The sequence below is a fragment of the Phyllobates terribilis genome, unplaced genomic scaffold (genome assembly GCF_046119375.1).
Source record: "Phyllobates terribilis strain yellow unplaced genomic scaffold, ASM4611937v1 Scaffold_2__4_contigs__length_985480577, whole genome shotgun sequence".
Classification (NCBI taxonomy): domain Eukaryota; kingdom Metazoa; phylum Chordata; class Amphibia; order Anura; family Dendrobatidae; genus Phyllobates; species Phyllobates terribilis.
Genome location: NW_027362762.1, coordinates 762,410,705 through 762,436,487, shown reverse-complemented (window position 1 = coordinate 762,436,487; position 25,783 = coordinate 762,410,705). Strand labels below are relative to the sequence as shown.

The 25,783-nt window shown below is 44.7% G+C and overlaps 1 protein-coding gene across 1 annotated transcript in view; it reads right to left on the bottom strand.

The window, feature by feature from the left end:
* Nucleotides 1-25,247, bottom strand: part of ANOS1 (anosmin 1) — a 345,355-nt gene extending 320,108 nt beyond the window's left edge. The window contains exon 1 of the mRNA XM_073667333.1: nt 24,861-25,247. Coding sequence (XP_073523434.1) covers nt 24,861-25,061 — 201 coding nt within the window. The 5' untranslated portion in view covers nt 25,062-25,247. The remainder of the gene's footprint in view (nt 1-24,860) is intronic.
* Between the last annotated feature and the right edge of the window lie 536 nt (nt 25,248-25,783).

Genomic DNA, 25,783 nt, shown 5'->3' with positions numbered 1-25,783 from the left:
GTGATCAAGGTCTCCCTCATCTGATGAGTCTTCCATCAGTTCGTCCTCCACTTCTTCCTGGGCTCCTGCACCTTCCTCGCTAGTTTGGCTGCTACCATGCGCCCTGGTAAAACCATCTCCCCCACCCTCACATGCCTGCCGCCTTGGTGCTGCCGACCGTCTGGACCTTGCAGATGTTAGCCCTTCCGCATACAACTCCTCCTCCTCTACTTCCTCCACCTCCTCTTGTGCCACCACCTGATTCCGAATTCTGTTTAACATGTGCTCCAGCATGTAAATCACCGGAATAGTCATGCTGATAATGGCATCGTCAGCACTAAACATCTTCGTCGCCATTTCAAAACTGTGCAGAAGGGTGCATAGGTCCCTGTTCTGAGACCACTCCTCCAGCGTGATTTGCCCCACCTCTGGATCTCGTTGGCCCAGGCTATACATCAGAACGTATTGCACCAGGGCTTGTCGGTGCTGCCACAGTCGCTGCAACATGTGCAGAGTTGAATTCCACCGGGTAGGCACATCGCATTTTAGCCGGTGAAGTGGCAGGCCCAACGACTTCTGTAGAGATGTAAGTCGCTGAGCTGCGGGATGCGAACAGCGAAAGTGAGCACACAGCGACCGTGCCCTCTGCAGAAGGCCATCTAGTCTGGGATAGTGGGCTAAAAATTGCTGGACAACCAGGTTCAACACGTGAGCCATACAAGGCACGTGTGTGACATTGCCCCGGCGAAGGGCCGCACCCAGGTTTGCAGCATTGTCGCACACGGCCTTCCCTGGTTTCAGGTCCAGTGGAGACAACCATTCATGAAATTGGTTCTCCAGAGCTGACCACAACTCCTCAGCTGTGTGACTCACATTTCCCAGACATTTCAATGTAAAAACCGCCTGATGACGTTGAGCCCTACTGCCAGCATAGTAAGGAGGTGTGCAGGATCCCTTCTGCGCAGTTAGAAAGCTTGTGGCATGACCAGACAGGCTTTGGGTGCAGGTGGAAGACCGAGAGGAGGTTGAGGAGGCAGAAGCAGTGGAGGAACTTTGACATAAAGAGGATTGACGCACAACTCGTGGGGACGGCAAGACTTGGACAGCAGCCCCTTGTCCTGCTGTCACCATAGTTACCCAGTGCCCAGTCAGCGACATGTAACGCCCCTGTCCATGCCTACTCGTCCAAGTGTCTGTGGTGAAATGCACCCTGTCACACACAGAGTTTCTCAAAGAAGCGGTGATGTTGTGTGCGACATGCTGGTGGAGCGCAGGCACACCTTTCTTTGAGAAGTAGTGCCGACTGGGCATCTGGTACTGGGGCACTGCGACGGACATAAGGTCTCGAAAATCCTCTGTGTCCACCAGGCGGAAAGGCAGCATTTCTGTAGCCGAGAAATTGCAGATGGTGAAATTCAACCTCTTAGCTTTCTCATGGCTAGGAGGAAATGGTCTTTTACTTGTCCACATCTGAGGGACTGAGGGCTGGCTATTGTGCTTAGACGGGGTTGATAAGGGTGTCCCCGGCAAACTGCCGGTCTGTGAGGAAGATGCAGGCGGACATGTTAGGTTGCCTTGATCCAAAGGTGGTGCTATCGATGTCGGACAGCGCTCAACACCAGCTGGTGTTACCACCTCCAAAGAAAATGATGACCTGCCAATCACGCTGGCTGTTGCGGGTAAAGAGGTGGCAGGTCTGCGCCCCAAAACAGGTGTGACTGCTGTCCCCCCAGTCACAGAGGATGAAGAGGCTGCGGATGCACAAGATATGGCAGACGGTGGTTGGCCCGGCCGGCTAGGCCGCATTGTAGCACACTGAGCTTCCCACTGCAACTCATGCTTCATGTCCATGTGCCGGTTCATGCATGAAGTACTCAAACTATGTATTTTTTGGCCTCTACTTAGCTTTTGCTGACAAATGTTACAGATAACACGAGTTCGGTCATCTTTATCGATCTGAAAAAATGCCCAGGCTATGCAAGGCTTAGCACCCATGCGACCTGAAGAGCCACCACGACTTGTGGTGAGAGGCAGAGTTGTGTTTGAGGATGCAGTTGTTGACGTGCTTCCAGTACTACGTCTCTGTCCAGGAAGGCGCAACCTGACCTCGTCGTCACTAGCATCTTCTTCCACCTCCTCTGCTGACCTCATCTCTTGGCTGACTGTGGGTTGACAGTAAGTGGGATCTCCAACCTCATCATCATCACCCTGTGCGTTATCACACCCGTCGTCCTCAGAGCCAACCTGTTCCTGCCCTGACAAAAAACTAAAGTTGTCGCTCCAATCAGGTATTTGAGTCTTATCATCGTCTTCCTCATTGTCTCCACCAACAGGAGTTACAGTTTGGGAATGAGGGTCTACATTATGGTCAGAACCTTCTGCGTCTGGTCCTGGATCCGACTCATAAAGATTCTGGGCATCAGTGCAGATCATTTCCTCGTCTGGATTCACAGAAGCGCTGGAGTCGACCTCTGATTCCCAGGCTATAGTATGAGTAAACAGCTCTGCAGACTCAACCATCTGTTCTACCTCATACTCAGACGGGCAGCTGGAGATTTGGGAGCTGTGAGGAAGCAAGTGCGATTGAGGTGACACCTTTGAGGACTGGAGTATTTGTGATGTTGAAGTTGATGTGGAGGAGAGCCCACTTAAAGGAGTACTTGATATCCGTTGAAGCACCTGCTGTTTTTGTGCCTCATCTGGAATTTGTAGCGATTGGCGTGGCCGTAAGAAAGGGATCTTATCACATTGTCCTTTTTTCCCCTTCCCAACATGCCTATTCCCCTTTCCACCAGCAGCAGGCCTTTTTCCACTCATTTTGGTGGTTAACTAATTAACAACTCTGGAGTTGTTTGCACAAAAAAACAATGGATGGGAACCGAGCAGAGCTGAGTGGCCAAACTGTGGTATTAGGCCAAAACTATTGGCTGGGTTAGATGCAGAAAAAAATTATATTCAATTTGCAACCTGATGGAGGTCAGTATAGATGGACTAATAGAGAAAGTCCCACACACTGCTAGAAGGCCAAATATTTTTTCAGAGCTAGATGCAGAAAAAAATATATTCAGTTTGCAACCTGATGGAGGTCAGTATAGATGGACTAATACAACAAGTTCCACACACAGCTAGAAGCCCAATATTTTTTCAGAGGTAGATGCAGAAAAAAATATATTCAGTTTGCAACCTGATGGAGGTCTGTATAGATGGATTAATAGAACAAGTCCCACACACAGCTAGAAGCCCAATATTTTTTCAGAGGTAGATGCAGAAAAAAATATATTCAGTTTGCAACCTGATGGAGGTCAGTATAGATGGACTAATACAACAAGTCCCACACACAGATAGAAGCCCAATATTTTTTCAGAGGTAGATGCAGAAAAAAATAATTTCAGTTTGCAACCTGATGGAGGTCTGTATAGATGGATTAATAGAACAAGTCCCACACACAGCTAGAAGCCCAATATTTTTTCAGAGGTAGATGCAGAAAAAAATATATTCAGTTTGCAACCTGATGGAGGTCAGTATAGATGGACTAATACAACAAGTTCCACACACAGCTAGAAGCCCAATATTTTTTCAGAGGTAGATGCAGAAAAAAATATATTCAGTTTGCAACCTGATGGAGGTCTGTATAGATGGATTAATAGAACAAGTCCCACACACAGCTAGAAGCCCAATATTTTTTCAGAGGTAGATGCAGAAAAAAATATATTCAGTTTGCAACCTGATGGAGGTCTGTATAGATGGATTAATAGAACAAGTCCCACACACAGCTAGAAGCCCAATATTTTTTCAGAGGTAGATGCAGAAAAAAATATATTCAGTTTGCAACCTGATGGAGGTCAGTATAGATGGACTAATACAACAAGTCCCACACACAGCTAGAAGCCCAATATTTTTTCAGAGGTAGATGCAGAAAAAAATATATTCAGTTTGCAACCTGATGGAGGTCAGTATAGATGGACTAATACAACAAGTCCCACACACAGCTAGAAGCCCAATATTTTTTCAGAGGTAGATGCAGAAAAAAATATATTCAGTTTGCAACCTGATGGAGGTCTGTATAGATGGATTAATAGAACAAGTCCCACACACAGCTAGAAGCCCAATATTTTTTCAGAGGTAGATGAAGAAAAAAATATATGCAGTTTGCAACCTGATGGAGGTCAGTATAGATGGACTAATACAACAAGTCCCACACACAGCTAGAAGCCCAATATTTTTTCAGAGCTAGATGCAGAAAAAAATTATATTCAATTTGCAACCTGATGGAGGTCAGTATAGATGGACTAATAGAATGATGCTATGCCCAAAAGATTTTACTTCACTAGGTGCAGTAAAAAAATTGGTATTCTATACACAGGTGGTATATCTTGCAACACAGATAGGCTACTCCACTGACTAACACACTCTGCAATAGGCCAAAAAGGATTAGCTTTGCTAGATTCAGCCAAATGCTGTGAAAAAAACTTGCACACCACTGGCACAGACCTGCCTGGCAAAAACTGATAGGAACTGATGTAACCTAGTCCTGAAAAGGACTCCAATTACAATTAGTCTTTACTCCCACAATCTATCTATTTAAGAGCACAGACCTGCCTGATAAAAGTCGTAGGAAATGCTGTAACCTAGTCCTTAAAAGGACTGCAATCACAACTATTCCCTACTCCCAAGCTATCTGTAGATTTGTGCGAAAATTGGCTTGAAATTAACAAGGTATAGCGCACACAGCAACAGCGGTGCCGTCTAACACGCAGCTGCAGCAGTGAGAAAATGGTGGCGACGGGGAAAATGGCTTGGTCTTATAGGGCAAGGACATGTGACATACACTGCCAATGACACATGCCCTTGCTTGTGTGAAAAAAAGCACTTCGCTCCGTGTGTGCGCTGCTGATAGGCTGACAGATTGCACCTCCCCACTGTAAATGCGGGAAAGAGAAAAAAAAAATGGAGATCTTCATTGTTCCTGCAGAGATCCATCCCCTGCCCCTCCCCCCACCCCGCTGTACACTCAAACTGCGTATTAACATTAATTTTCATCATTACTGAGAAAAAATCCAGTTATGATTTTGGTGCACGAACAGTTATCGAACATAACCTCGAACAGCCGAATTTTTCTCAAATTGTTCGTGTTCGCCGAACGGCTCGAACACTGCCCAAAACAGCTCGAATTTGAGATTGGCGAACAGTCCGAGTAGAACAACGCTCATCTCTAATCTACAGAGAGTCGCCTGTAAGTTGCTTTGATGTTAATATTTCCAGTTGAGGATTAGTTCTTAGGCAAAATGATTGTGTTCTGCATTATTTAAGATTCTTCATGTATTTCTACATGAAAGGAAGAAATATTTCCTCCTAGTAAAATGTACTTAATTCATAGGGGACTCTGTAAACTGCAGTGCGCGAGATGTTTACACCATGCTGAAGCATTCGCGCTCTCCGTGCCCTCACCGCCTAATGCATTTTAATCATAATCTGATTTTTGTTGGCTGTGAAAGTTGATCATTTCAGTTTGGAGAAACATGAGCCAATGATTAATATACGATCTGGGCCTTCCAGTCAGGTAGAGACATGTCCTCACTGGCAGAGCTCATCGCTTTAATTAAAATGCAATTTGTCCTACTTGAGATTCAGTTATCAAATCCAATCCGTACAGTAATTATAACAATAGACCTCAGAAGACCATATCATGCCAAGCACTGGTAAATCAGCTTAGTGATTTCATTATATAACACGGTCATTGTTGAGGCAGCCAGGGTTCAGAATACCAAGATGGCTGCCAATATCATACCGAGAACTGGTGGAAATACTAAACATTGCTCTATGCATCTATATATACAATCAAGGACGTAAAACATACATATTCAGAATGCATACACTCAGTAAATATATCATTACTTTATACACATGGCGTATGTTTTATATGATTTCCTAGACTCAGATCCAAGGCAATAAAACATCTGGATAATGAATTACTGCAGCGCCCCTTGGCTGTACCGTGATATAACGAGTTCTTATTTTGTGCTGCACCGACACATTGTATATATAGTAGCGCTTCGATGTTTGGACAGAACATGAGAAATGACATACGGAATATATCATTGAGAAAATGTGTAATATTGATTTAGTCTTCACTCGATGTATAATTTGCTGGTTGAGGCAAAGTCATAATTTACAATATGAAGTGTGGGAGATTGGATTTGGATAGAGATTATCACCAGCGACTTCCTGTGACATGGTAGATGAATTGTTCCCAGTCTAAAAATTAGTGGGGTTTCTTAAAGGGGTCCTGTCAGTCGATCGATGACAAAGAATGTATCAACATGAACCAGAACCTGGATGAACAATTGCAGCCAAGTATGTTTTACGCACAGTTTAAGGGTTTCTGCAGACGAGAGTATGAAAAATCATCCAAATATATACAGAAAACTCAGATGATTTTTTTCTAATTTTTGTCATGTTTTCATCCATGAGTCATCCGTGTGTCCTTTTTTTACATCCATATGATGTCCATATGACGTCCGTCCATTCTCATACAACTACAATAAAACAGTTATGTGATCACATACAGTTTCCTGGGTTTATAATAGAAATCGGAAGCCACTCTGATGGTGCGTGTCGGATCTGATTTTTTCTCTCACTTTCTCGGAAGATAGTCGTGTATACTAAAAAAAAATTTCTGATGGACAGTTGGACTGAGAAGAAAAATAGTACACCTGAACAGTACTATTGAGTAACAGTAGTCAGTATGAAGTCCGATTAAAAATGGAAAAATGGCATAGCACAGATCTGACTTATACGCTTGTCTGCATGACCCCTAAGGGGTCATGTTATTCAATAATGATGTTCAGATGAAGGATTTTCTTCTTAGTCTGAGTGTCCTTGAGAAAAAATTGCAGCTTGCACGACTTTCAGCCGAGTCTCAGATGAGACTCACACATACAAGTCTATGGGTGCGAAAAAAAAATCGGATCCCACATCGGCAACCGATTTTTACGGAGAGATTTCCAATATAAAACAAGGAAACTGTATGTGATCATGTACATGTTTTATTGTAGTTGTTGAAAACGGATCACACATGGATAGCACACGGAAGTCTCACGGATGCCACAAGGACGTCACACAAATGGAAGATGGGTGAAAATCTGATGAAAATTAGAAAAAAATTGTCCAAGTTTTCTGGATGAGTCCAAAATTATCGCTCAGCACCCCCAGCCGACATATTCCCCATCACTACAAGTAATTGAAAGATCTTTCTTTATGAACACTCGTGGGAGAGACCTGTCAAACAACTATAGCTTAGCAGGGTAATGGCATGGGGGGTGGCACCATTCTCATCTCTGCCTTTAGATTTTTATACTATGTTTTCTCTGAAATGTTGGAGTGTTTCAGAGAAAAATTTATCTGGCTGCAATCATAGTTTGGGCAGCATGAATCGATTGGCAGGTTCCCTTTAAAGTCACAATGTCCCTTTAATTGTAACACAAGGTGTGTCAGATCATGCTCTGCTCTTAGTAAAGCTTTGCAAAGAATTAATTCACTGTGGAGTTAGATGTGTCTTGGCTGGAACAAGGCTTTTGTGAATGCAGCCTATCTGTGTACTAGCAGCAAATAGCATTACTGTCTAATAAGGCCAATTGCAGAAGAATGACCCTACATCAGGTACTTTAAAACTTGTACAGGTGGGGGTCTTTTATAAGCTAACTGCATGTACATTTATCAATGTGCATACGTATCTATAGTGTGTTACAACTAATTTAGTCCTATTAAACTTAGGACCACTAATCTCTTTTAATAACATGTTACATTTCGGTTATGTCACTTAGGATAGCTTTATTTTAGAGGCACTTTTGGGCAGCCATAGACCTCCCATGTGCATTGTATGGCAGTATAATATCAGGACTCTATGGAAGTAAAACTTGGGTAACTCATTTCATCAGCACAGTCATTTCAGATTCATTGTGCAAATTTCTATTTAATAATGGGACGTTACTACAGGTGTGGTCATATTGTTTGGAGAGGAGTAGGTATCAGAGATTTTGCATCAATGTTGCTTTCTCCATTTGTACACATAGCTCTTATCCAGAACATGGTCTCTTATAGGGGGGGCATGTGATTAAACTATCCATCAGAGGTCTCAATTGAAAAAAGGTACATCTACACCTTCCGACCGCGACTGTTAAACGACCACCAATTGGCCATATACGAACCGATCTGTGGTTGTTTAATAGTGTGTTTAAACAGGTCAACGAGAATTCTATTTACACAAATTGAACGTTAACAAGATCGTTCTGTGCTCATAGAGTATCATCGTTATCAGCAGCTCATTCCCCGTTTACACAGAACGATGTGCTGCCGATAGTGATGATCTTAATGATGGCATGAATGGTCCACTGATCCAACAAAGTAGCATTTTACTTGTTCGATCGGTCATTGTCACCTTGTCGGCATTCTTACATAAGCTGAAAATTGGCGAGAAAGCTTTCTAACACTCTTTCCCGATTATCAGCTTGTCTAAATGTACCTTATCTCTTCTCACAATGACGCACGCATGCTAGATTGTGATGTTGTGGTGAGTTTTATTAAATGGTGTCCACAGATGCACAGGTCTTAGCCATACGCCCCTCTATCAGCGACCATACTCTGGACTATCAGTTAATTCGATTGTATTGAACAAGAGGAGTAGCATTTATCAACTGAGGACACTGACATAACTCTCGTTAATAATATTTTATCAGTAAGTGGATAAAATTGCAGTTTCCTGTACATTTAAAAAAATAATTAGAAAGTGGAAAACCCCTTTAAGCTACATCTCTGCTGTCAAAAATTTAAGCTAACAGTTTGATGTGCAACATGAATCCGTTGTATTATATAAAGCAAACAGAAACAGAGGGATCCCACTTATTATCATGTGCTCCGTCTGGGTCAGTTTTTAGAAAGAAAGAAAAAGCACATCATGGAGAATTTTTTCTTCCTTTCTTAAAACTCTAAGTAGGCATGTCTGCAGCACACATCAGGCATAATAGAGCAACATGGTCAAAGTGTACCCGATGGATCCACTCGATGTAAAATCCACAAAACCACTAGAAGACAGCAGAAAAATATCATATTGAAAAAACACACAGATCTCTGGTTAGAATCAGTGTAGAATGAAAATGTTTCTGTTATTCTACTCATTTCATCAAACCTGACTATATTTGAAGAGGGTGACTTTGAGTCTCTGTTAGTTCAGGAAAAAATTAAAAACTTTTCTGATGTGTGAGAAATTTGCTCACAAATGAATGAAAAAACATCATATTGAAAGAACACAAATATCTCTGTTTAGAATTAGTGTAGAATGAAATTTTTTTGTGTTTTTCTACTCATTTCATCAAACCTGACAAGATTTAAGAGGGTAAGTTTGAGTCTCTATTAGTTCAGGAAGTTTCATATAAAAGTCCTTCATTGCTCCATACAGTAATGACAGCTGCAAAGTTTTGACTTGTTTGGAAAAGTAAAGGACTTTTATATGAAACTTCCTGATGAGCGTTATCTTTGATTGGTTTTGTCCATTCTAAAAACTGACACAAAAAGGAACCCAGACAAACCCCATAATGATCAATGGAGTCCCTCTGTTTCTGTTTGCATCAGTTATGTATCATATTAATTCTGTTTTTCTGTGGAAAAGACAGATGAAATTGCAAATTAAAATGTGAATCTTGCCTTTACCCCTTTCCGACGTGGTATGTACTAGTATGCACCACGTCGTCACCCCCTGTTCAGTGCGGGCTCCAGCGCTGAGCCTGCGCTAAACCGGGAACATGTCAGCTAATTTTTACAGCTGACATGTGCCAACAACAGCCGCGGGTGCAATCTGGACAGTGGTCGGCACTCATAGCAAGTGAGCAAATCTGCTAGATACAGGCGATCTGCTCATCGCCTGTATGTAGCAGAGCCGATTAGGCAACTGCAGCTTCTAGTCTCCTATGGAGACTATTGAAACATGCAAAAAGTAAAAAAAAATGTTTTTAAAAATATTAAAAAAATAATGAAAAGTTTAAATCACCCCCCTTTTGCTCCATTTAAAATAAAACAATAAAAAGAAAACACACATACACATATTTGGTATCAAAACCCAGAGCCTAGACTGCGCCGTTCAAGGTCCAAAATCCTCGATCTACACAGGGCCAAGTTCCAGAGGCCAGACGATGCCAGCCAGGAACTGGAGCCCAGCCCTTTTTCCCAGGACCCAAGAGACACCCGCTGTCGGTCAAGCACTGAAGATCCAAGATGAAACTTTGACTAGGGGAGGACACTTGCAGTGATAGGAGGGAGATATGAGTGAGATGGGCCGTCACTTCTGACACCAACGGGGTACAGGAGTCAGACTGGGCTAGGACAACAGGTGGGGTGGTGGTGGCTGGAGTGAAGGAGGCTCAGCATTCTTTGATAGACTTTGTTAGGAGGACTTGCGGGCTAGCGAGAATACCCGATGGTCCCCACTAGGGTCATTGTGCCAGGAGGAGCTAGCGCAGCAGCTCTCCCATGAACGGGCGAATCAGCTCTGCCAGAGAGACACCAGTATAATCCTTTAAGAGACTTCTCCGATTATTTAGATTAAACTTTAAGACTTATTGAATGTTCTGCATTGTATCATCCACTTATGTTTGTGTTTTTTTTCTTTTGTTAAACCACTTCCCCAGTTCCACAAATCCCCACCATACCAGAAGCGATAAATAGTTTGTTGTTTGTTCCCGCCTTGTGCTCATCTGTGCATTGCATCCGATCATCTGCTTTACGCTGCTGCTGAAAATTGACAGTTCTTTTGCTACGCACACATGAGAGAGACCTGTCAATCATCTCTAGCAGCTCTGGGAAGAGCCGGTCAAGGGAGGATGCCAGACTAGTCTGGCTGACTATGGTCCTCGGCCGTATCTTCCAAGTATTTTTTTTCTGAAGCGCCCAATAGTTTTAGAGAATAATATACTGTTCTTGGCTCTGGTTAGGCATAATCAGTACAAGAAAAGCAAAGTACTTAGAAAGCTATTTTTTACTTTTTACGCAAGTCTAAACTGTGAACTGGAAATTATTTTTTAAAAACTGACCTTTCATCATAATCTCACTAAATATTTGGACAGAATTTATGAAACCATCTGAAGTTTAGCTTTTTATTCTGACCCCCTGAAAGGTCTACATAAATGGTCCTGTCAGTATTACGCCTGCTCCAAGTTTAGGTCACCTCACACTTAGTAAGTTATTTCCTGAATAATATTGTACCTGGAGACAATTTTGCATGCCTGAGCACAGAAGTTACTATATCCAAACCAATGCAACCTAGAAACACAGTAGACACACAAACAAAATACCTATAATTTTGCAATCCCCATTATGACAAAATCAATCACTCAGCATATAATGCAAAAGTGCAAGAAATAACTACCTCAACAAAGCAAAAGAAAAACTTCAAAAACATGCACTAGTTTTATGTGTTTGTGGAAATAAAAACAAATATTAGTTAAACCTGCGGCTTTTCAGCAACATAATGACAATTCAATTTCAGTTGTACTTAGCGTATGCCGCTGTGTACACACGAATCGTACAACGTGTTGCAACAGATCAACCCCGGCCAGATCAAAGCCACAATGTCTGCCTCATCTGTTCTCTTTTGTTTTGGGTGTATTTTATCCTCTTTTTGGTATGAAAAGGGAAAATTGTGGAGCTTATTCATGGAGCTATTCTACACCCACACAATCAAGTCAATAACTACTGTGAAACATGATGAAGCAGATGTAGGAAAGCGGAGCTCAACATTCACACATAGAGAGATATCGCTTGTGCACTATGTAATACGCCAACATTTTCTTATCAGAGGGGGTCTGACTGCCCAGGACCCTTAGCGATTTTAAGGATAAAGAGGTGGCAGGGAAAATCAAACAAATGGAGTTTGCTGTAGCTTAAGGAACAAATGGTGGCTATGTAGCACCCTGAGGATTCGGCTGCTACAGGGGTATTGCACCTCAACCCAGAGGTGTGATATTCCACTCCCGGGTAAGGATGGAGTGTGGACCTGAGCTCGGAAAGCTGCATGCACTACACACATCCCATTTCCGAGGAACAGACCAACGGTACTCCCACTTAGAAATGTGCAGGTACGACCGAGTCTGTTCCTGGCTGGAGTGGGAGGGGGGTGGTACATCCCAAGTAGTGTAGGGGCAGATAGGGGGAGCAGCCTGGGTAAAGATAGGAGCTCATTGGGTGCTGGTCACCTGAGCTCACACATAGAGGGAGTATTTAAGGTGGGCACCATCTAAGATCAGGGTCAGTCAGTCAGTCAGTCAGTCTTTGCAGAGGAGTCAGTCTGTCAGAGCAAGGAGCAGAGAAGCCCCAGAGAGAGAGAGAGTGGAGCAGAGAAGGAAAGACCCAGAGGAGACAAAGAGAGGACTCTGAGAACCCAAATTCAATCCCCGGGTGAAGAGTCGGCAATAGGGTACCGGATCCCAAACTGGTGGGGGCAAAAGCACACCCTAGCCAGAGACCGGAGGCCGTGGGCAGTGTCTGCCACGGCCACCCACCACATCCACCCCGAAGGCATACCACGTGGAGGGTCAGGGAACCCAAGGCCAAGGGTGTCCCAACAGAAGGCCCGAGGGAGCTGGACCTAGGTGGATCACTAGTGGGGACGGCCAGAGGAAAGGACAGAAGGAGAGCTCAGGGTCACGCTCCGGACTTGCTTGGGGGTTTGCTGAATCCAGGACCTGGTGGACGCAGCACGGCTCGGGTGGTCACTTGAAGCTGGAGTGACCGGAACATCAGCAGTGAGTAAATACCCTAAACTGCACAACCCGACTCTGTCTTCATTTAACATCCATGCTGCACCACCACAACCCCCATCCTCTGCACCTGACCCCCTGAGGCTATACCCCACCCGTTGGGGGTTATACTATCAAAAGCTGCACCAACACCATCAGCCTCAGCGGACCCTGCTGCAGCGGCGGCCATAGTGACCGCAATACAACGGGTGGCGTAGTCGACATTAAGAACTTAATAACATCTGTAGGACTGCCACATACAACTGAGTTTGACACCCTGGGCACGGACCGGGTCATAGCCACTCGGAAGACTACAACTCCCATCTGATCCGGCTCCGGGTATTCCCCTAAAGAATATGGCCCAGGGGGCGCGTCAACTTTGGCGTAGCCGGCAGGATTACGTGCCCGCAACATCCGGGTACTGCATGCCTGAAGAAAAGAACAAGTTTACCTCAAAAAGAAGTCTCCTGCCGGTTCCGGAGGGTCCCCGCCATCGGACTCCATCACAGGTCGATTCCCGCCGGTTGTCCGCCATTAACAGCTTTTTCCCGCCATCTGCAGAGTTTCCCGCCACTGGGAGACGATTCCCGCCATTTCCAAAGGTTTCCCGCCTTGTCAGAGCGGACGCCATTATGGGCGTGCCAGAGGATGGCAAGAGGCCACCTCCCATCGTGGGCCAGGACCGAAAATGGCGCCAAAAGTGGAAACCGCCCCCACCAACAGAGACTGTGATGCTAGAGGTGTCTGTCAGCGTGAAAGAACTGCCCCTGGAGCTGACAATCACCAAGTGGCCCCGGGACCGCCCTCGAAGTGGGAGGACTGAGAAGAAGAGAGAAAAGATGGGTGTCGTTTGGAGCAGTCTGGAGCGAGCGCACCCGGAGGCAAGAAGCCTGGAGAAGAGTATCGGAGGAGCTTACCCGGAGATGGCGAGAAAGCAGAGCAGTACCGGCCCGTTGGCCAGGAGCCTGCTAGAAACAGAGGGAGAGCAGAGCAGCACCGGCCCGCTGGCCAGGAGCCTGCTGGAGACAACTGTAGGAGAGCAGAGCAGCACCGACCCGTTGGTCAGGAGCCTGCTGGAAACAACGACCCCACTAGGCCTAGTGGAGGTCCTAGCACAGCTCCCCCGAGACCGGGAGTGTGCGCAGACCGCTCTGGAGGGCCTCGCACGGAGGATGGCCCGGGTGCAGCGAGAGACGTTGGCGCAGTGGAGCCGAGAGATGGCCCAGCAGACCGAGACCCGTCAGCGGAGCACGCTACCCGAGACGAGGAGACAGACCGCCTCTGAGGATGGCGCAGGAGGACTGAAGGCCGGAGACGGCGCCGAGAAGGGAGCCGAACGAGTGGAGGCAGGTAAAGGGGACGTCTATACCCCAAACCGGGAAACCGTGTACCTGCCCCAGCTCCCCGTCGCAGAGCCCGAAGTCTATCCTGCCGTGCCCGTCGCTGCAACGTCACCGCCGCAGACTAGGCCTCAAACGGGAGCCGCGACCCCTGTGACGTCACACGCCTCGACCCCGAGCGTGACCAAGCAGGAAGTACCACCAGCCTGGTCGCAAGGCCTAGTACCCCCGGGCGCCGCAATACCAACAGCGCCCCCTACCTCCGCGGAGCCCCCGGCCTGGTCGCAGGGCCAAGTAGCCCAGGGCGCCGCCGTCCTTACGGTGCCCTTCACCTTCCAGATACCCCAGGCCTGGCCGCAAGGCCCGGGCAACCCGGGCGCTAACACCACCGCGCCCATAAGACCAAGAGTGCCGCATCTGGGAGAGGACCTGTTTAACCAACACACGTGCCCGGATGGGAAGCCTTTCATCTGGCCCCAAGAATATCATGAACTGGAACGGCAGAGGAAGGCTGGGGCCATGTGTGCACCCCTGATCCCGGCTCCAAAGCCCGTAAAGAGGATCTCGCCCCCGCTAGAAGAGACCCAGTTTGAGTGGGACCCCACCGGAGAAGACCTCATGGGGTTCACTCAGGAGACTCGGGCAGCTGCAGCGGAGCGTGCTGAGTGCTGCCGCCAACAGCTCGAGGTCTTTGAGAGGGAGCGGAGAGAGAGGCGGGTCCGGGAACAGCAAGCTCAAATAAGGAGCGCGGAGCAGAAGAGCCGGGCCAGGAGAGACCCCCGTGCAGCGCATAGTCCCCGCACCACCGGGACTGTGATAAAGTTTAACATGCAGCATGGGTGGGGCTTCATCCGAGACCACCGCACCCCAGGCGACGTCTTCGTGACAAGAAGAGACGTTGAGTCCCACCTACCGGAGGGACACAGAGGACGTGACCTTTACATCGGGGACGAGGTCACCTTCACCCGGCACAAGTGTGCCAAAGGACCCTACGCCCTCCATGTGCATCGCCTGACGGAGGAAGAGCTGCGGTGTGAGGAGGAAGAGCAAGAGGACCCGGACGGGTCTGAAGCTAAAGTGAATCACAAAGAAAGAGCAGGAGGACGTCGTCGCTGAGTACAGCGGAGTAGAAGCTGTATATAGTTGCCCGTCGGGGCACAGTGAACCGTTGTTGCTAATATAGTCCCCGTGGGGACCAGCAAGTGTGAACTGTTTACCCGTTTAACCCTTAAATCCCACTGACCGAGGACTGAGAGCGGTCATTCCTCCCTAATACCTGGCCGAGGACTGAGAGCGGCCACTACCCCTTTGTATATAGTTGCGCTTCCTAAAGCGCCCCCTACCGGTTTTATAGGAAAACCATTTTTCAAGAAAAGACTGTCGCACTTTACCCGGTCACACGTTGCACAGTGACCGGAGGAGGAGCCAGAGGCGACGAGAATGTTTTATATGAAAAGTTTTATGATGCTGCTAATATATGTTGTTTTATATGTTTTATATGTTTATGCAAAAATTTGTATGTTTTGTGGTGTTTTGTTCTTACAGCCCGAGGACGTGCTGTGATTTACCAGGGGGGAATGTAGCACCCTGAGGATTCGGCTGCTACAGGGGTATTGCACCTCAACCCAGAGGTGTGATATTCCACTCCCGGGTAAGGATGGAGTGTGGACCTGAGCTCGGAAAGCTGCATGCACTACACACATCCCATTTCCGAGGAACAGACCAACGGTACTCCCACTTAGAAATGTGCAGGTATGACCGAGTCTGTTCCTGGCTGGAGTGGGAGGGGGGTGGTACATCCCAAGTAGTGTAGGGGCAGATAGGGGGAGCAGCCTGGGTAAAGATAGGAGCTCATTGGGTGCTGGTCACCTGAGCTCACACATAGAGGGAGTATTTAAGGTGGGCACCATCTAAGATCAGGGTCAGTCAGTCAGTCAGTCAGTCTTTGCAGAGGAGTCAGTCTGTCAGAGCAAGGAGCAGAGAAGCCCCAGAGAGAGAGAGAGTGGAGCAGAGAAGGAAAGACCCAGAGGAGACAAAGAGAGGACTCTGAGAACCCAAATTCAATCCCCGGGTGAAGAGTCGGCAATAGGGTACCGGATCCCAAACTGGTGGGGGCAAAAGCACACCCTAGCCAGAGACCGGAGGCCGTGGGCAGCGTCTGCCACGGCCACCCACCACATCCACCCCGAAGGCATACCACGTGGAGGGTCAGGGAACCCAAGGCCAAGGGTGTCCCAACAGAAGGCCCGAGGGAGCTGGACCTAGGTGGATCACTAGTGGGGACGGCCAGAGGAAAGGACAGAAGGAGAGCTCAGGGTCACGCTCCGGACTTGCTTGGGGGTTTGCTGAATCCAGGACCTGGTGGACGCAGCACGGCTCGGGTGGTCACTTGAAGCTGGAGTGACCGGAACATCAGCAGTGAGTAAATGCCCTAAACTGCACAACCCGACTCTGTCTTCATTTAACATCCATGCTGCACCACCACAACCCCCATCCTCTGCACCTGACCCCCTGAGGCTATACCCCACCCGTTGGGGGTTATACTATCAAAAGCTGCACCAACACCATCAGCCTCAGCGGACCCTGCTGCAGCGGCGGCCATAGTGACCGCAATACAACGGGTGGCGTAGTCGACATTAAGAACTTAATAACATCTGTAGGACTGCCACATACAACTGAGTTTGACACCCTGGGCACGGACCGGGTCATAGCCACTCGGAAGACTACAACTCCCATCTGATCCGGCTCCGGGTATTCCCCTAAAGAATATGGCCCAGGGGGCGCGTCAGCTACGGCAGCTGATGTACAAAACTTCAGAGGTGCTGTGGAATAAAACCAGCACTGATTATAGACCACTGAAGATGCCAAGTCAAAGACAGACATATCATTGGTGGGGGGAAAAAGAGGTAAGCGGGCCCACCTCCTCCTCCAAAGCAGCAGGCGGCTTCTCTCAAACACACCTAAAGTGATGCATTGTGATAAGCTATTGGTCTGTAATGGACCCATTTACTGTTCTTGCACAGGGGCAGGTGAGGTATCAAATGCTTGATCAGTCATTCCCCAAAATGTCTAATCTTGCCTTATGAAATATCTTGTAGCCAAATCCAATTCCAGTACTCAAGCACCCCAGCAGGTCTTATAGTATTGGGGTGATTTAAAGGGAATGTGTCACCAGATTTTTGCTACCTCATCTGAGAGCAGCATAATGTAGGAGCAGAGATCCTGATTCCAGCGACTTGTCCCTTACTGACCTGCTTTCTCTAGTTTTGATAAAAACACTTTCATCTGCTGCAGATCTAGCAGTTCTCTGAATGCTAAGCTCTCTATAACCAGGCCCACACCACTGATTGCCAGTTTTCTGTATACACTGTGCATAGACAGAAAGCTGCCAATCGGTGGCGGAGGCAGGGATATACAGAGCCCATGAATATGGAGGACTACATGGCAGCAGGTTTACTAATCCTCTAATAATAATCTCCTGCTGATAAAACAGGGATTTTATCAAAACCACAGCAAGCAGCTCAGTAAGTGACACATCACTGGAAGCAGTGTCTCTGCCCCCATGTTATTCTCAGATTAGGTTGCAAAGACCTGGTTACAGATTCTCTTTAATCAATGTCAACCATAGAAGAATCTCACAACTTGACCAATTGGGCGAACTCAAGGTCTATTGTTATGTCACATTGTTCTTTGGTGCCAAATATCGCCTGAGACAACTGTTGGTTCAATCCTAATAGAACATTGGGTTTATATGTTGATAATATGAAAATCAATGCATTGACTCTGCACCAACATACTATATAGTGAAACTCCACGTCTCATTGAATAGTTGACTACTCTCCCTTCTCCTGCTGCTACATAACAGCGACCCATCCCGTCTGTAGGTCCATGTTCACACACACTGTAGATCTCGTAGAGATGAACACGTGCACTGGTTCTGTTCCAGATAGAGATTCCATTCACCTGTAATTCATGGTGAGCGTAATGTAGCAGATGTTTATTAATCTGTAAAATATGGATGTATCCTCGTACAGGAACATGTAAATCATCGATGAAACTTTCCTATGATTCACCCAACCTGTCTGGCAGAAATATACGGCTCACTGCTAGAAAGGTTATTTAAGTTAAGCAGCTTCTGGAGCAGAATAGAGCTGCACTTGAACAGTTTGGTGCTTCACAAATGGCCACAAGCAAATGGCTGGAGGGAAAATGCCAGCCCGTATTTAACATCGTGTCACTTGAAAGTTTAGTCACAATACTGACCACAGACAACATTTGTGCGCTGAAACCCCTAACACAGCTGTATTGTCAGCACGCTGCATTGTAAAGTGCGGCTCCAATTTCATTTCTCCCGGCTGAGAGTCATTCAGTGGAGATAGGTGCCGCATTGAGAAACCCACAGACCCCACATTATAACAACTGTTATCACTACAGCACATACCCATTATACAGCTCTGCTAAACATGTCAGCAATAATCTTAAACAAAAGGAATCAGAAAGACAAATATTTCGATTTATTAAGGTATATATTGATGTTTTAGGAATCATTTATCACAAAATACGGTGTAATAAAAGTTAATCATTGTGTTTTTTCCAATGCAGAAAATCTACTGCGTTTAAAGGGGTTGTCCGTTACTTGAGCAACACCTTCTCAATATGTATGTTTCCCCCTTTTAAATTAACACTTATACTCATCTCCAATGCCGCTGCTGTTCCAGCACTGTCTCTCCTGGGAGCGTATAACAGTGCAACGTCACATGAACCCTGCGACTGTCATGAGAAAGTGAGCACTGCTGCGATCTCTCTTCCTCCGGATGTATGTGATATATTCAAAAGTGTGGAGAGTGAAGCCGCCACTGATAGGCTGCAGGGTTTGTATGACATCACAGTGTTACATGATTATCGGGAGAGACAGTAATGACACTGCTGGAACAGCGCCGGCTGTTTTATTGGATAGCACTCGGCCAAGTGTTATTCTATGGGGCAGAATACATCTGCGATTATTTTCTCATGCCGATTCAGCATGAGAAAAATTCTGATGATCAGATCACACACCCATACAAGTCTATGAGTGCATGTGAAACATCAGACATCCGAGTGCAGTTTGATGTATGCTCACAGAGACAATGGAGAAGATGGAGAATTTAAGTTCTCCGTCTTCTCAAACCTGTGCTGCGATTCTCTCATGCAAAAGAATCGGATCACACTCATATGACACTTGGATCAAAGTCTGATAAGAGTTTAAGCCGAGTATCATTAGCATAATTGGCCCGATTCTCTAGCATGAGAGAATATACGCCAGTGTGAGCAAAACCTTATTAATTTTAAAAGAGGGAAACATCTCCTTTATCTGTCAATGCAAAGTTAATGTGATTTTGTAAATTCTCATGTCCATTGTGCTGTTGAACTGTGCCCTTTTTGGTGCATTTTTTTCTCTTTTGTCTACTATGGGAAGCCTGTAAAAACGCTTGTAAAAAATGCAGTTGTGTTTTTAAGTGCAGAATCAAAGCTTTTCTGCACTTAAAAATCCACATTATAAACCTTGCTTTAAATCGGCGCCAAATATGCATCAAATAAAGGGGAAAATGCATTAAATAAACTGCAGCAAAAATGCAGGAATCAAATAGAACTGTTATGACATATTTTGGCATGGACAGCTGCAGAAAACATGTCAATAAAAAGGAGCAGGAAAAAACGCAGCATTTACGCTACGCGTGAACACTGCCCAAAGAGTATAAACAGGCAAGAAGAAAATATTATCCCTTTAGAGACCATCCACTGCCTTTTGACTGTAGGGGGCACATGACTCTAATCTGTACAGCTGTATTTTGAATTTGCTGCACTGTACACACCTGCAATCTAGTTTGAGGAGAAGACAGTAGAGGTTTATAGCCACTTCTGTCTTCTCTTTTTCATTAAGATGAATGGAGGTATCAGCAATGTTTCTAATGGTCCCAGTGATCAAATGATCATCTGGTATCTGCTGATATAAGTATATATATATATATATATATATATATATATATATATATATATATATATATATATATATCATTGTAAGAAAAAAAGTTAAAGCTGCAAAAATTCAAAGACAAAAATGGAAAAAGAAAGAGAAATGGCTGGTCGTTGAGGTCTGTCCAGGCGCGTTCATTAGGGAGTTGAGAATGTAATAATCTCTGGTTCTGGTCTCAGATGGGAGGGTTGTGTGGTTGAAAATTATACTAGTATCACACAAAGAAAGAAACGATCCAAATCACATGTTTTGGGAGATTCCTGATTATAGGAACTATTCTGGAAATGTTAATGGTTTTGGTTATATTGAAAATGACATCTGTAATACCACAAGAAAACATATTTACATGGATGTTTTTGTTGTGGTTCCTCCTCATTTAGGTGAATATTTCATACATTCCTATTCTCCGACATTGTGCATCTGGCTGCTGTAGTTAAAGCATCCCAAAGTGTCTAGGACACGGTGTGAGGGCCTGGTCTCCTTTCTGTGTTCTTCAGTCACAGCGCCCTCTTCTGTTCATACAATGCTTTCTTCATCTGAGTTTAAATGAAGCCTTAATATTATGGAACAAAGTCATTCTAGTCAGTACCTGGATGCAAAATCTGTTCTTCATTTCTATATTACCTCATTGTTTCCATTTTAATCATAAACTGGTAATATTATTGGTCCAATCCCTGAATATTTGGGCTTTCACAGAAGTTTTCGCTTTCTATGCTATTTGCTCACAAGTGATACCAATGAAGATGATATTCTCTTCACAAAAAAAAAGCCTAAAAATGGAAAATTGAGGTGTGACCCCAGTTACTCCAAGTATTTCACTTAGGATTAGGAAATTGAGATGCGTGGAGCTTTTTTCTAAGGTTCTCGCACTTATGCCATATTGACACATACGTGATGCACGGTCCAACCACACTCCTCCTGACCTGAACTCAACAGCCTCATAGGCAAATAAGAGACGGTTAGACTTGGACCAGAAGACATGATGCCAGTCTGTGTGTCATGGTCCACACTCGGACAGCGACACACATGTGTGAATCCGGCCTTAAAGCGGTTGTCCCATAAATAAAATATATCAAATTTTCACAGGTAATAAATGTATGATCGCCGGGGTGCAACCTCTGGAACCCACACAAAACACCAGAATGGGGGTCCCAAAGTCCCCACATCTGACTGAATCCTTCCTGATCACTAATTGTCCATAAACTGTCTATAAACTATAGATAGATAAAGGGGTTATCTAGTCCCAACACATTGATGAATATGGAATAGGTCACCAGTATCAGATCGGTGGGGGTCCATCATCCGGCACCCCCATGATCAAATCTTATTTGTATCACGATAGTGGATGTAAACACTTTCAGTGGAGCAGCAAAGGACAAAGGAACAACCTGTACTGCAGTACCCGGCAGCGGCTACTACACAGTGAATAGTGTCCACATCCGATGGCCACCAGAGTGAATTGCAACTGATCAGTGCAATGTTTGTGCTGGGTAGAGGTGGTCATTAATATACTGTGAACAAAACAATCTCTTTAATGGAGCAGAGTTCACACACGCTCTATGTTCATGGGCTCCCTGTTCTTGTGATCAGCAGGTGTCTCAGCAGTTGAACCCACAGCAATCACACGTTTAATGCCCATGTGAAGGATAGGTGATAAATAATGTTTATGGGTAACCCCATTAACAACTTAGGGTCAGAAAAAGAAAACAAAAAAGAAAAAAAGAAATGAAATTTTTAATTTTTAATTCAGAAACTCTATTTTAGCTTTTCATAATGTTATCACCAGTGACCTCCAACTATTTTGTGTCAAGACCATGCCGATCATATGTCCAATACCAACTTTCTGTACTCCTATGTTTAGCATAAGGGCTCATTCAAATGCCCGATTTTTCAATGTACGAGAAAAACAGAACAATTATTCTGATCAGACTTTGATCAGACGGTGGTCCGAGTGTCATCCATGGAGAAATAAAAAAAAAAAATTCCACCTTCTACTTTCTGACAGTCCGTGAAAATTTTTCATGAACCAAGAGGTCCTCGGAATATCACGGAGACTTGTCCGACTTTGGTCTGTGGGTATCCGAAGTGGTCCGTTTTCTTTTAACGGAACTATTGACTTCCATTGCAGATTTTGATCAGACCCTCAGATCAAAATCGGAAAAGTCTCCGCGATATTCTGTGAACCTCATTTTATGAAAAATCCCGGAGACATGGATGGCCACATAGATTATCATATGTAGGAGTGCTATTCGTGAAAAGCATGGTTAGCACTCGTATGGAAAAAAGGACGTCTGAATGAGCCCCAAAGGTCAGGGTGAGAAAATGGGAAATTTTGGAAAATTACTAAACCTAAGCAAAAAATACTATAAAGTATTATTATTAGTGAAAGGAATAATATGTCTGGTTTTATATTCTTATTATTTCAGCCTCTTAATTGGAGCTGCTGTTGACAACCTCCTCAGCGTGACCCGACCATATAGCACAAGAAAAACAAGTGATTCACACATTTCTTCCGACAAGCCTCAGCAGCTACAGATTTGCAACTTTTCTTAAAGCACAAAAACTCCTACACAAATAACAAACATGAAGAAGTGAGGTAAATAGAAAGTCGTCTCCTTGGCCAAGAAACACATGGGGATAATTGTGAGCTCTCAGACTAAGTGAAATGCCCTGCGTCTTGTCTAGTATTTCAGGGAAATACCTAAGAGCATGGAATATTTTTTTGCATGTCATCTCGTCTGACAGAAAAATCTGCCGTTCTCCGTCGCACTTATTAAAAAACAATGTTTATGGTGTGTGGTTCGAGACACTTTACCCCACAGCAGGCCAAGATATATCCCAAGCTTGTCGGAATAAATGTATCACACATGTACAGCGCCAGTCTGAGCTTCTCAGCTATTGCCCTCTAAAGGTCGACTAATAATTATGTGGATTTCATAGGTTAATAGGTGAGCAGAGATTTTTTTTCAAGTAAAATGCTGCTTTTTAGATGTAAGTCAATGCTGGCTTATCTGTGATGAGCCCGAGGCTGAAAGCGAAGCATGGGGCAAACATATCATCTCTGAAGTCAGCCCCCTCAGCATTTATTACTCCAGCATGCTGTGACGGAAGACCCTCCGAGGTGGCGTTTGTCACCGTAATCCCCAACAGGTGCCACTCACTTCCACAAAATAACGACCAGACAGACGAAATGCTCAGCACCAAAGAAACAAACTTTCAGAAACTCCAGTAAAGTCTATGGCCAGTGATGGATTTCCTCCCCCTTCTTGTTTTAAATTAGGTAAATTTACAGAATTGTGTCTCTTTTAATCCATTTTAACTTGAAAACAGCCAACGGTGTCCAAAGCTGATGTTAGAAACACTGACTTTTGCAGACAGATATGAATGTATTGTTAGAAGACCGGTGACCCAAGCCCCCTATGGCACAAGTACAATTCAGCTTGTAACATCAAGGAAGATGTAGCAGAGCTGAACTTGTCACTCCATTGTTTGGAAGCAAAGAATTATCTGTGCGTTACAATAGCTCCTTAAGATAAGATTATGGTTTAGCCCTCTGTAAAAAATGTGAAGTGATGTTATGTGTGTCAATGACCAAGTCAGCACTGCTATATCTGTAGCTCACATTTAGATAAAGGTAAGAGCATCACGAACCATTAGATCTTGGTTCATCCAAGCATAGTGAATATCTCTAACTTCTTGACACAGTACATCACCTGCACTTGTGCTCACTGTGTTATGGCAAACACTTGCATCATTTCTGTATTTCCCAATCATTACCAAGTTGTGATACATTTATAGCAGGTTAATCAAGGCCAATGTGCTGGAAGCATCATTATGTACAGTAATAGTATAGTTTAGACTGGTTAGATGTAATGTCTTTAGATGGAGCAGTTCTTAATGTGTCACCTATAGCAGAGCTGAGTATGTAAGACAGCAAGGTTGAGTCACTCAGATGTAGCAGTGCTGAAGTTGTCAGATGCATCACCTTCTCAGTGCTCTTACATGGGACTGCAGGTAGAGCTACCATATTAACATTGCACGTGACACAGTCAACACTTCCTTAACTATCTTTTATATATATATATATATATATATATATATATATATATATATAGCTGTTTATGACAGTTGGCAACATACTAATATATATATATATATAAATATATATATATATTTGCATAATACAAACTCTCAATCGTACTAATATATGTACATATATATTACTATTTATGAAACTTTGTAACATAATAATATATATATGTGTATATATATATAGATATAGATATTAACACAAACACTCAATCGTACTAACGCACACACAAACATATATAAATATATATTATACTATATATATATTAGTATGATACAACTCTCATAAACATCCACATTTCTGACATTAGATGGCATGCAAGATATTCTCTCACGACCAGTGACTAACACATGCATTATACAGATGTAGCAGAGCAAAGTTTGTCATTTGTAACAACTTATCATACTGGGACAATGCCATAAAGGGAGCTTTACATAGGACTGCAGTTACACCCACAACAGTTATCATGAAGCTTGTGAGATGCAGCCCCAGTTACATGACAAGTTCAGCTCTGCTACCTCTGTGGCTGCCATAGGATCATTACAGGTTGACTTTGACACTCCAGCATTGGGAGAGGAGCACCTCTGTGGCACTACATGCTGCTGCATCTGCACAGCACACACAATGTGGAGTCAGCCAGGCTCACACTGTACCTGGAAGTGTTTGAAGAAGGCAGAGATGCGAGTGATGTGCAGGCTCAGGCACCTGGATGTGCATCTTGCTCTGTACACACTCATTGTGGAGAAGGACTCATCCTGCTTGCCAGAAGTAGAAGCTGACTTAGTGTCAGGGAAGCTGCCCCACAGCAAGATAATCCAGAGGAGAAGGGTGATGGAGCAGCCGAGATCCTTCATCTTGTACAGAGATCAATCAAGGAGAGAGGCTGCTGGAGCTTCCCTGTGTGACCACACTCAGTGGGAAGGGGATGGAGGCAGGGGAGCTGCACAAACTAAAAAAGAAAGTTCAATCATTCAACTCTATTTGGTTTGAGCTGCTCCTCCACTCCTCCTCCTGCTGTTGCTTCTCACCACTCCTCTCCCAACAGCTGCACCTCCTCAGGGTGGTACTGGGCTGACAGCACCCAGGCTTATTGGCCGGGGTGGGGAGATGAGTGACAGCAGCTCGGCTCCTGAAAAGAAGGAGAGGACGATTGAATGAGACGTACGACAAAAAGTGAAAAGATGCTGAGGTTATTCTGTTGTACATGAAAGGGAAGGGAGGAAGAATAGTCACGGACGAATACTCTGGACAAAAAAGGACTCTGTAGGGAGAAGACCCTATAAGACGACGGATGAGAGCAGAAATGATTCCAAGATCTAATAGCAGAAATGTAAGAAAAAAATCTTTACGCAGCTATAGTACAGAATTAATGATCATTTAACTGTGCAGCAAATCAGGACTGACATGTTGTCAATAAAGCATCAAACACCATAATAGACGAGCTCCACTATATCTGATCAAAATCATTAAGCAGAAGCGCAGTGTAACAAACTTACCGCATTTTAGGAACTCTATTGGCTCATTCAAACATCTGTATTTTTCACAGATGAGAAACACGGAACGATTATTTTGATCT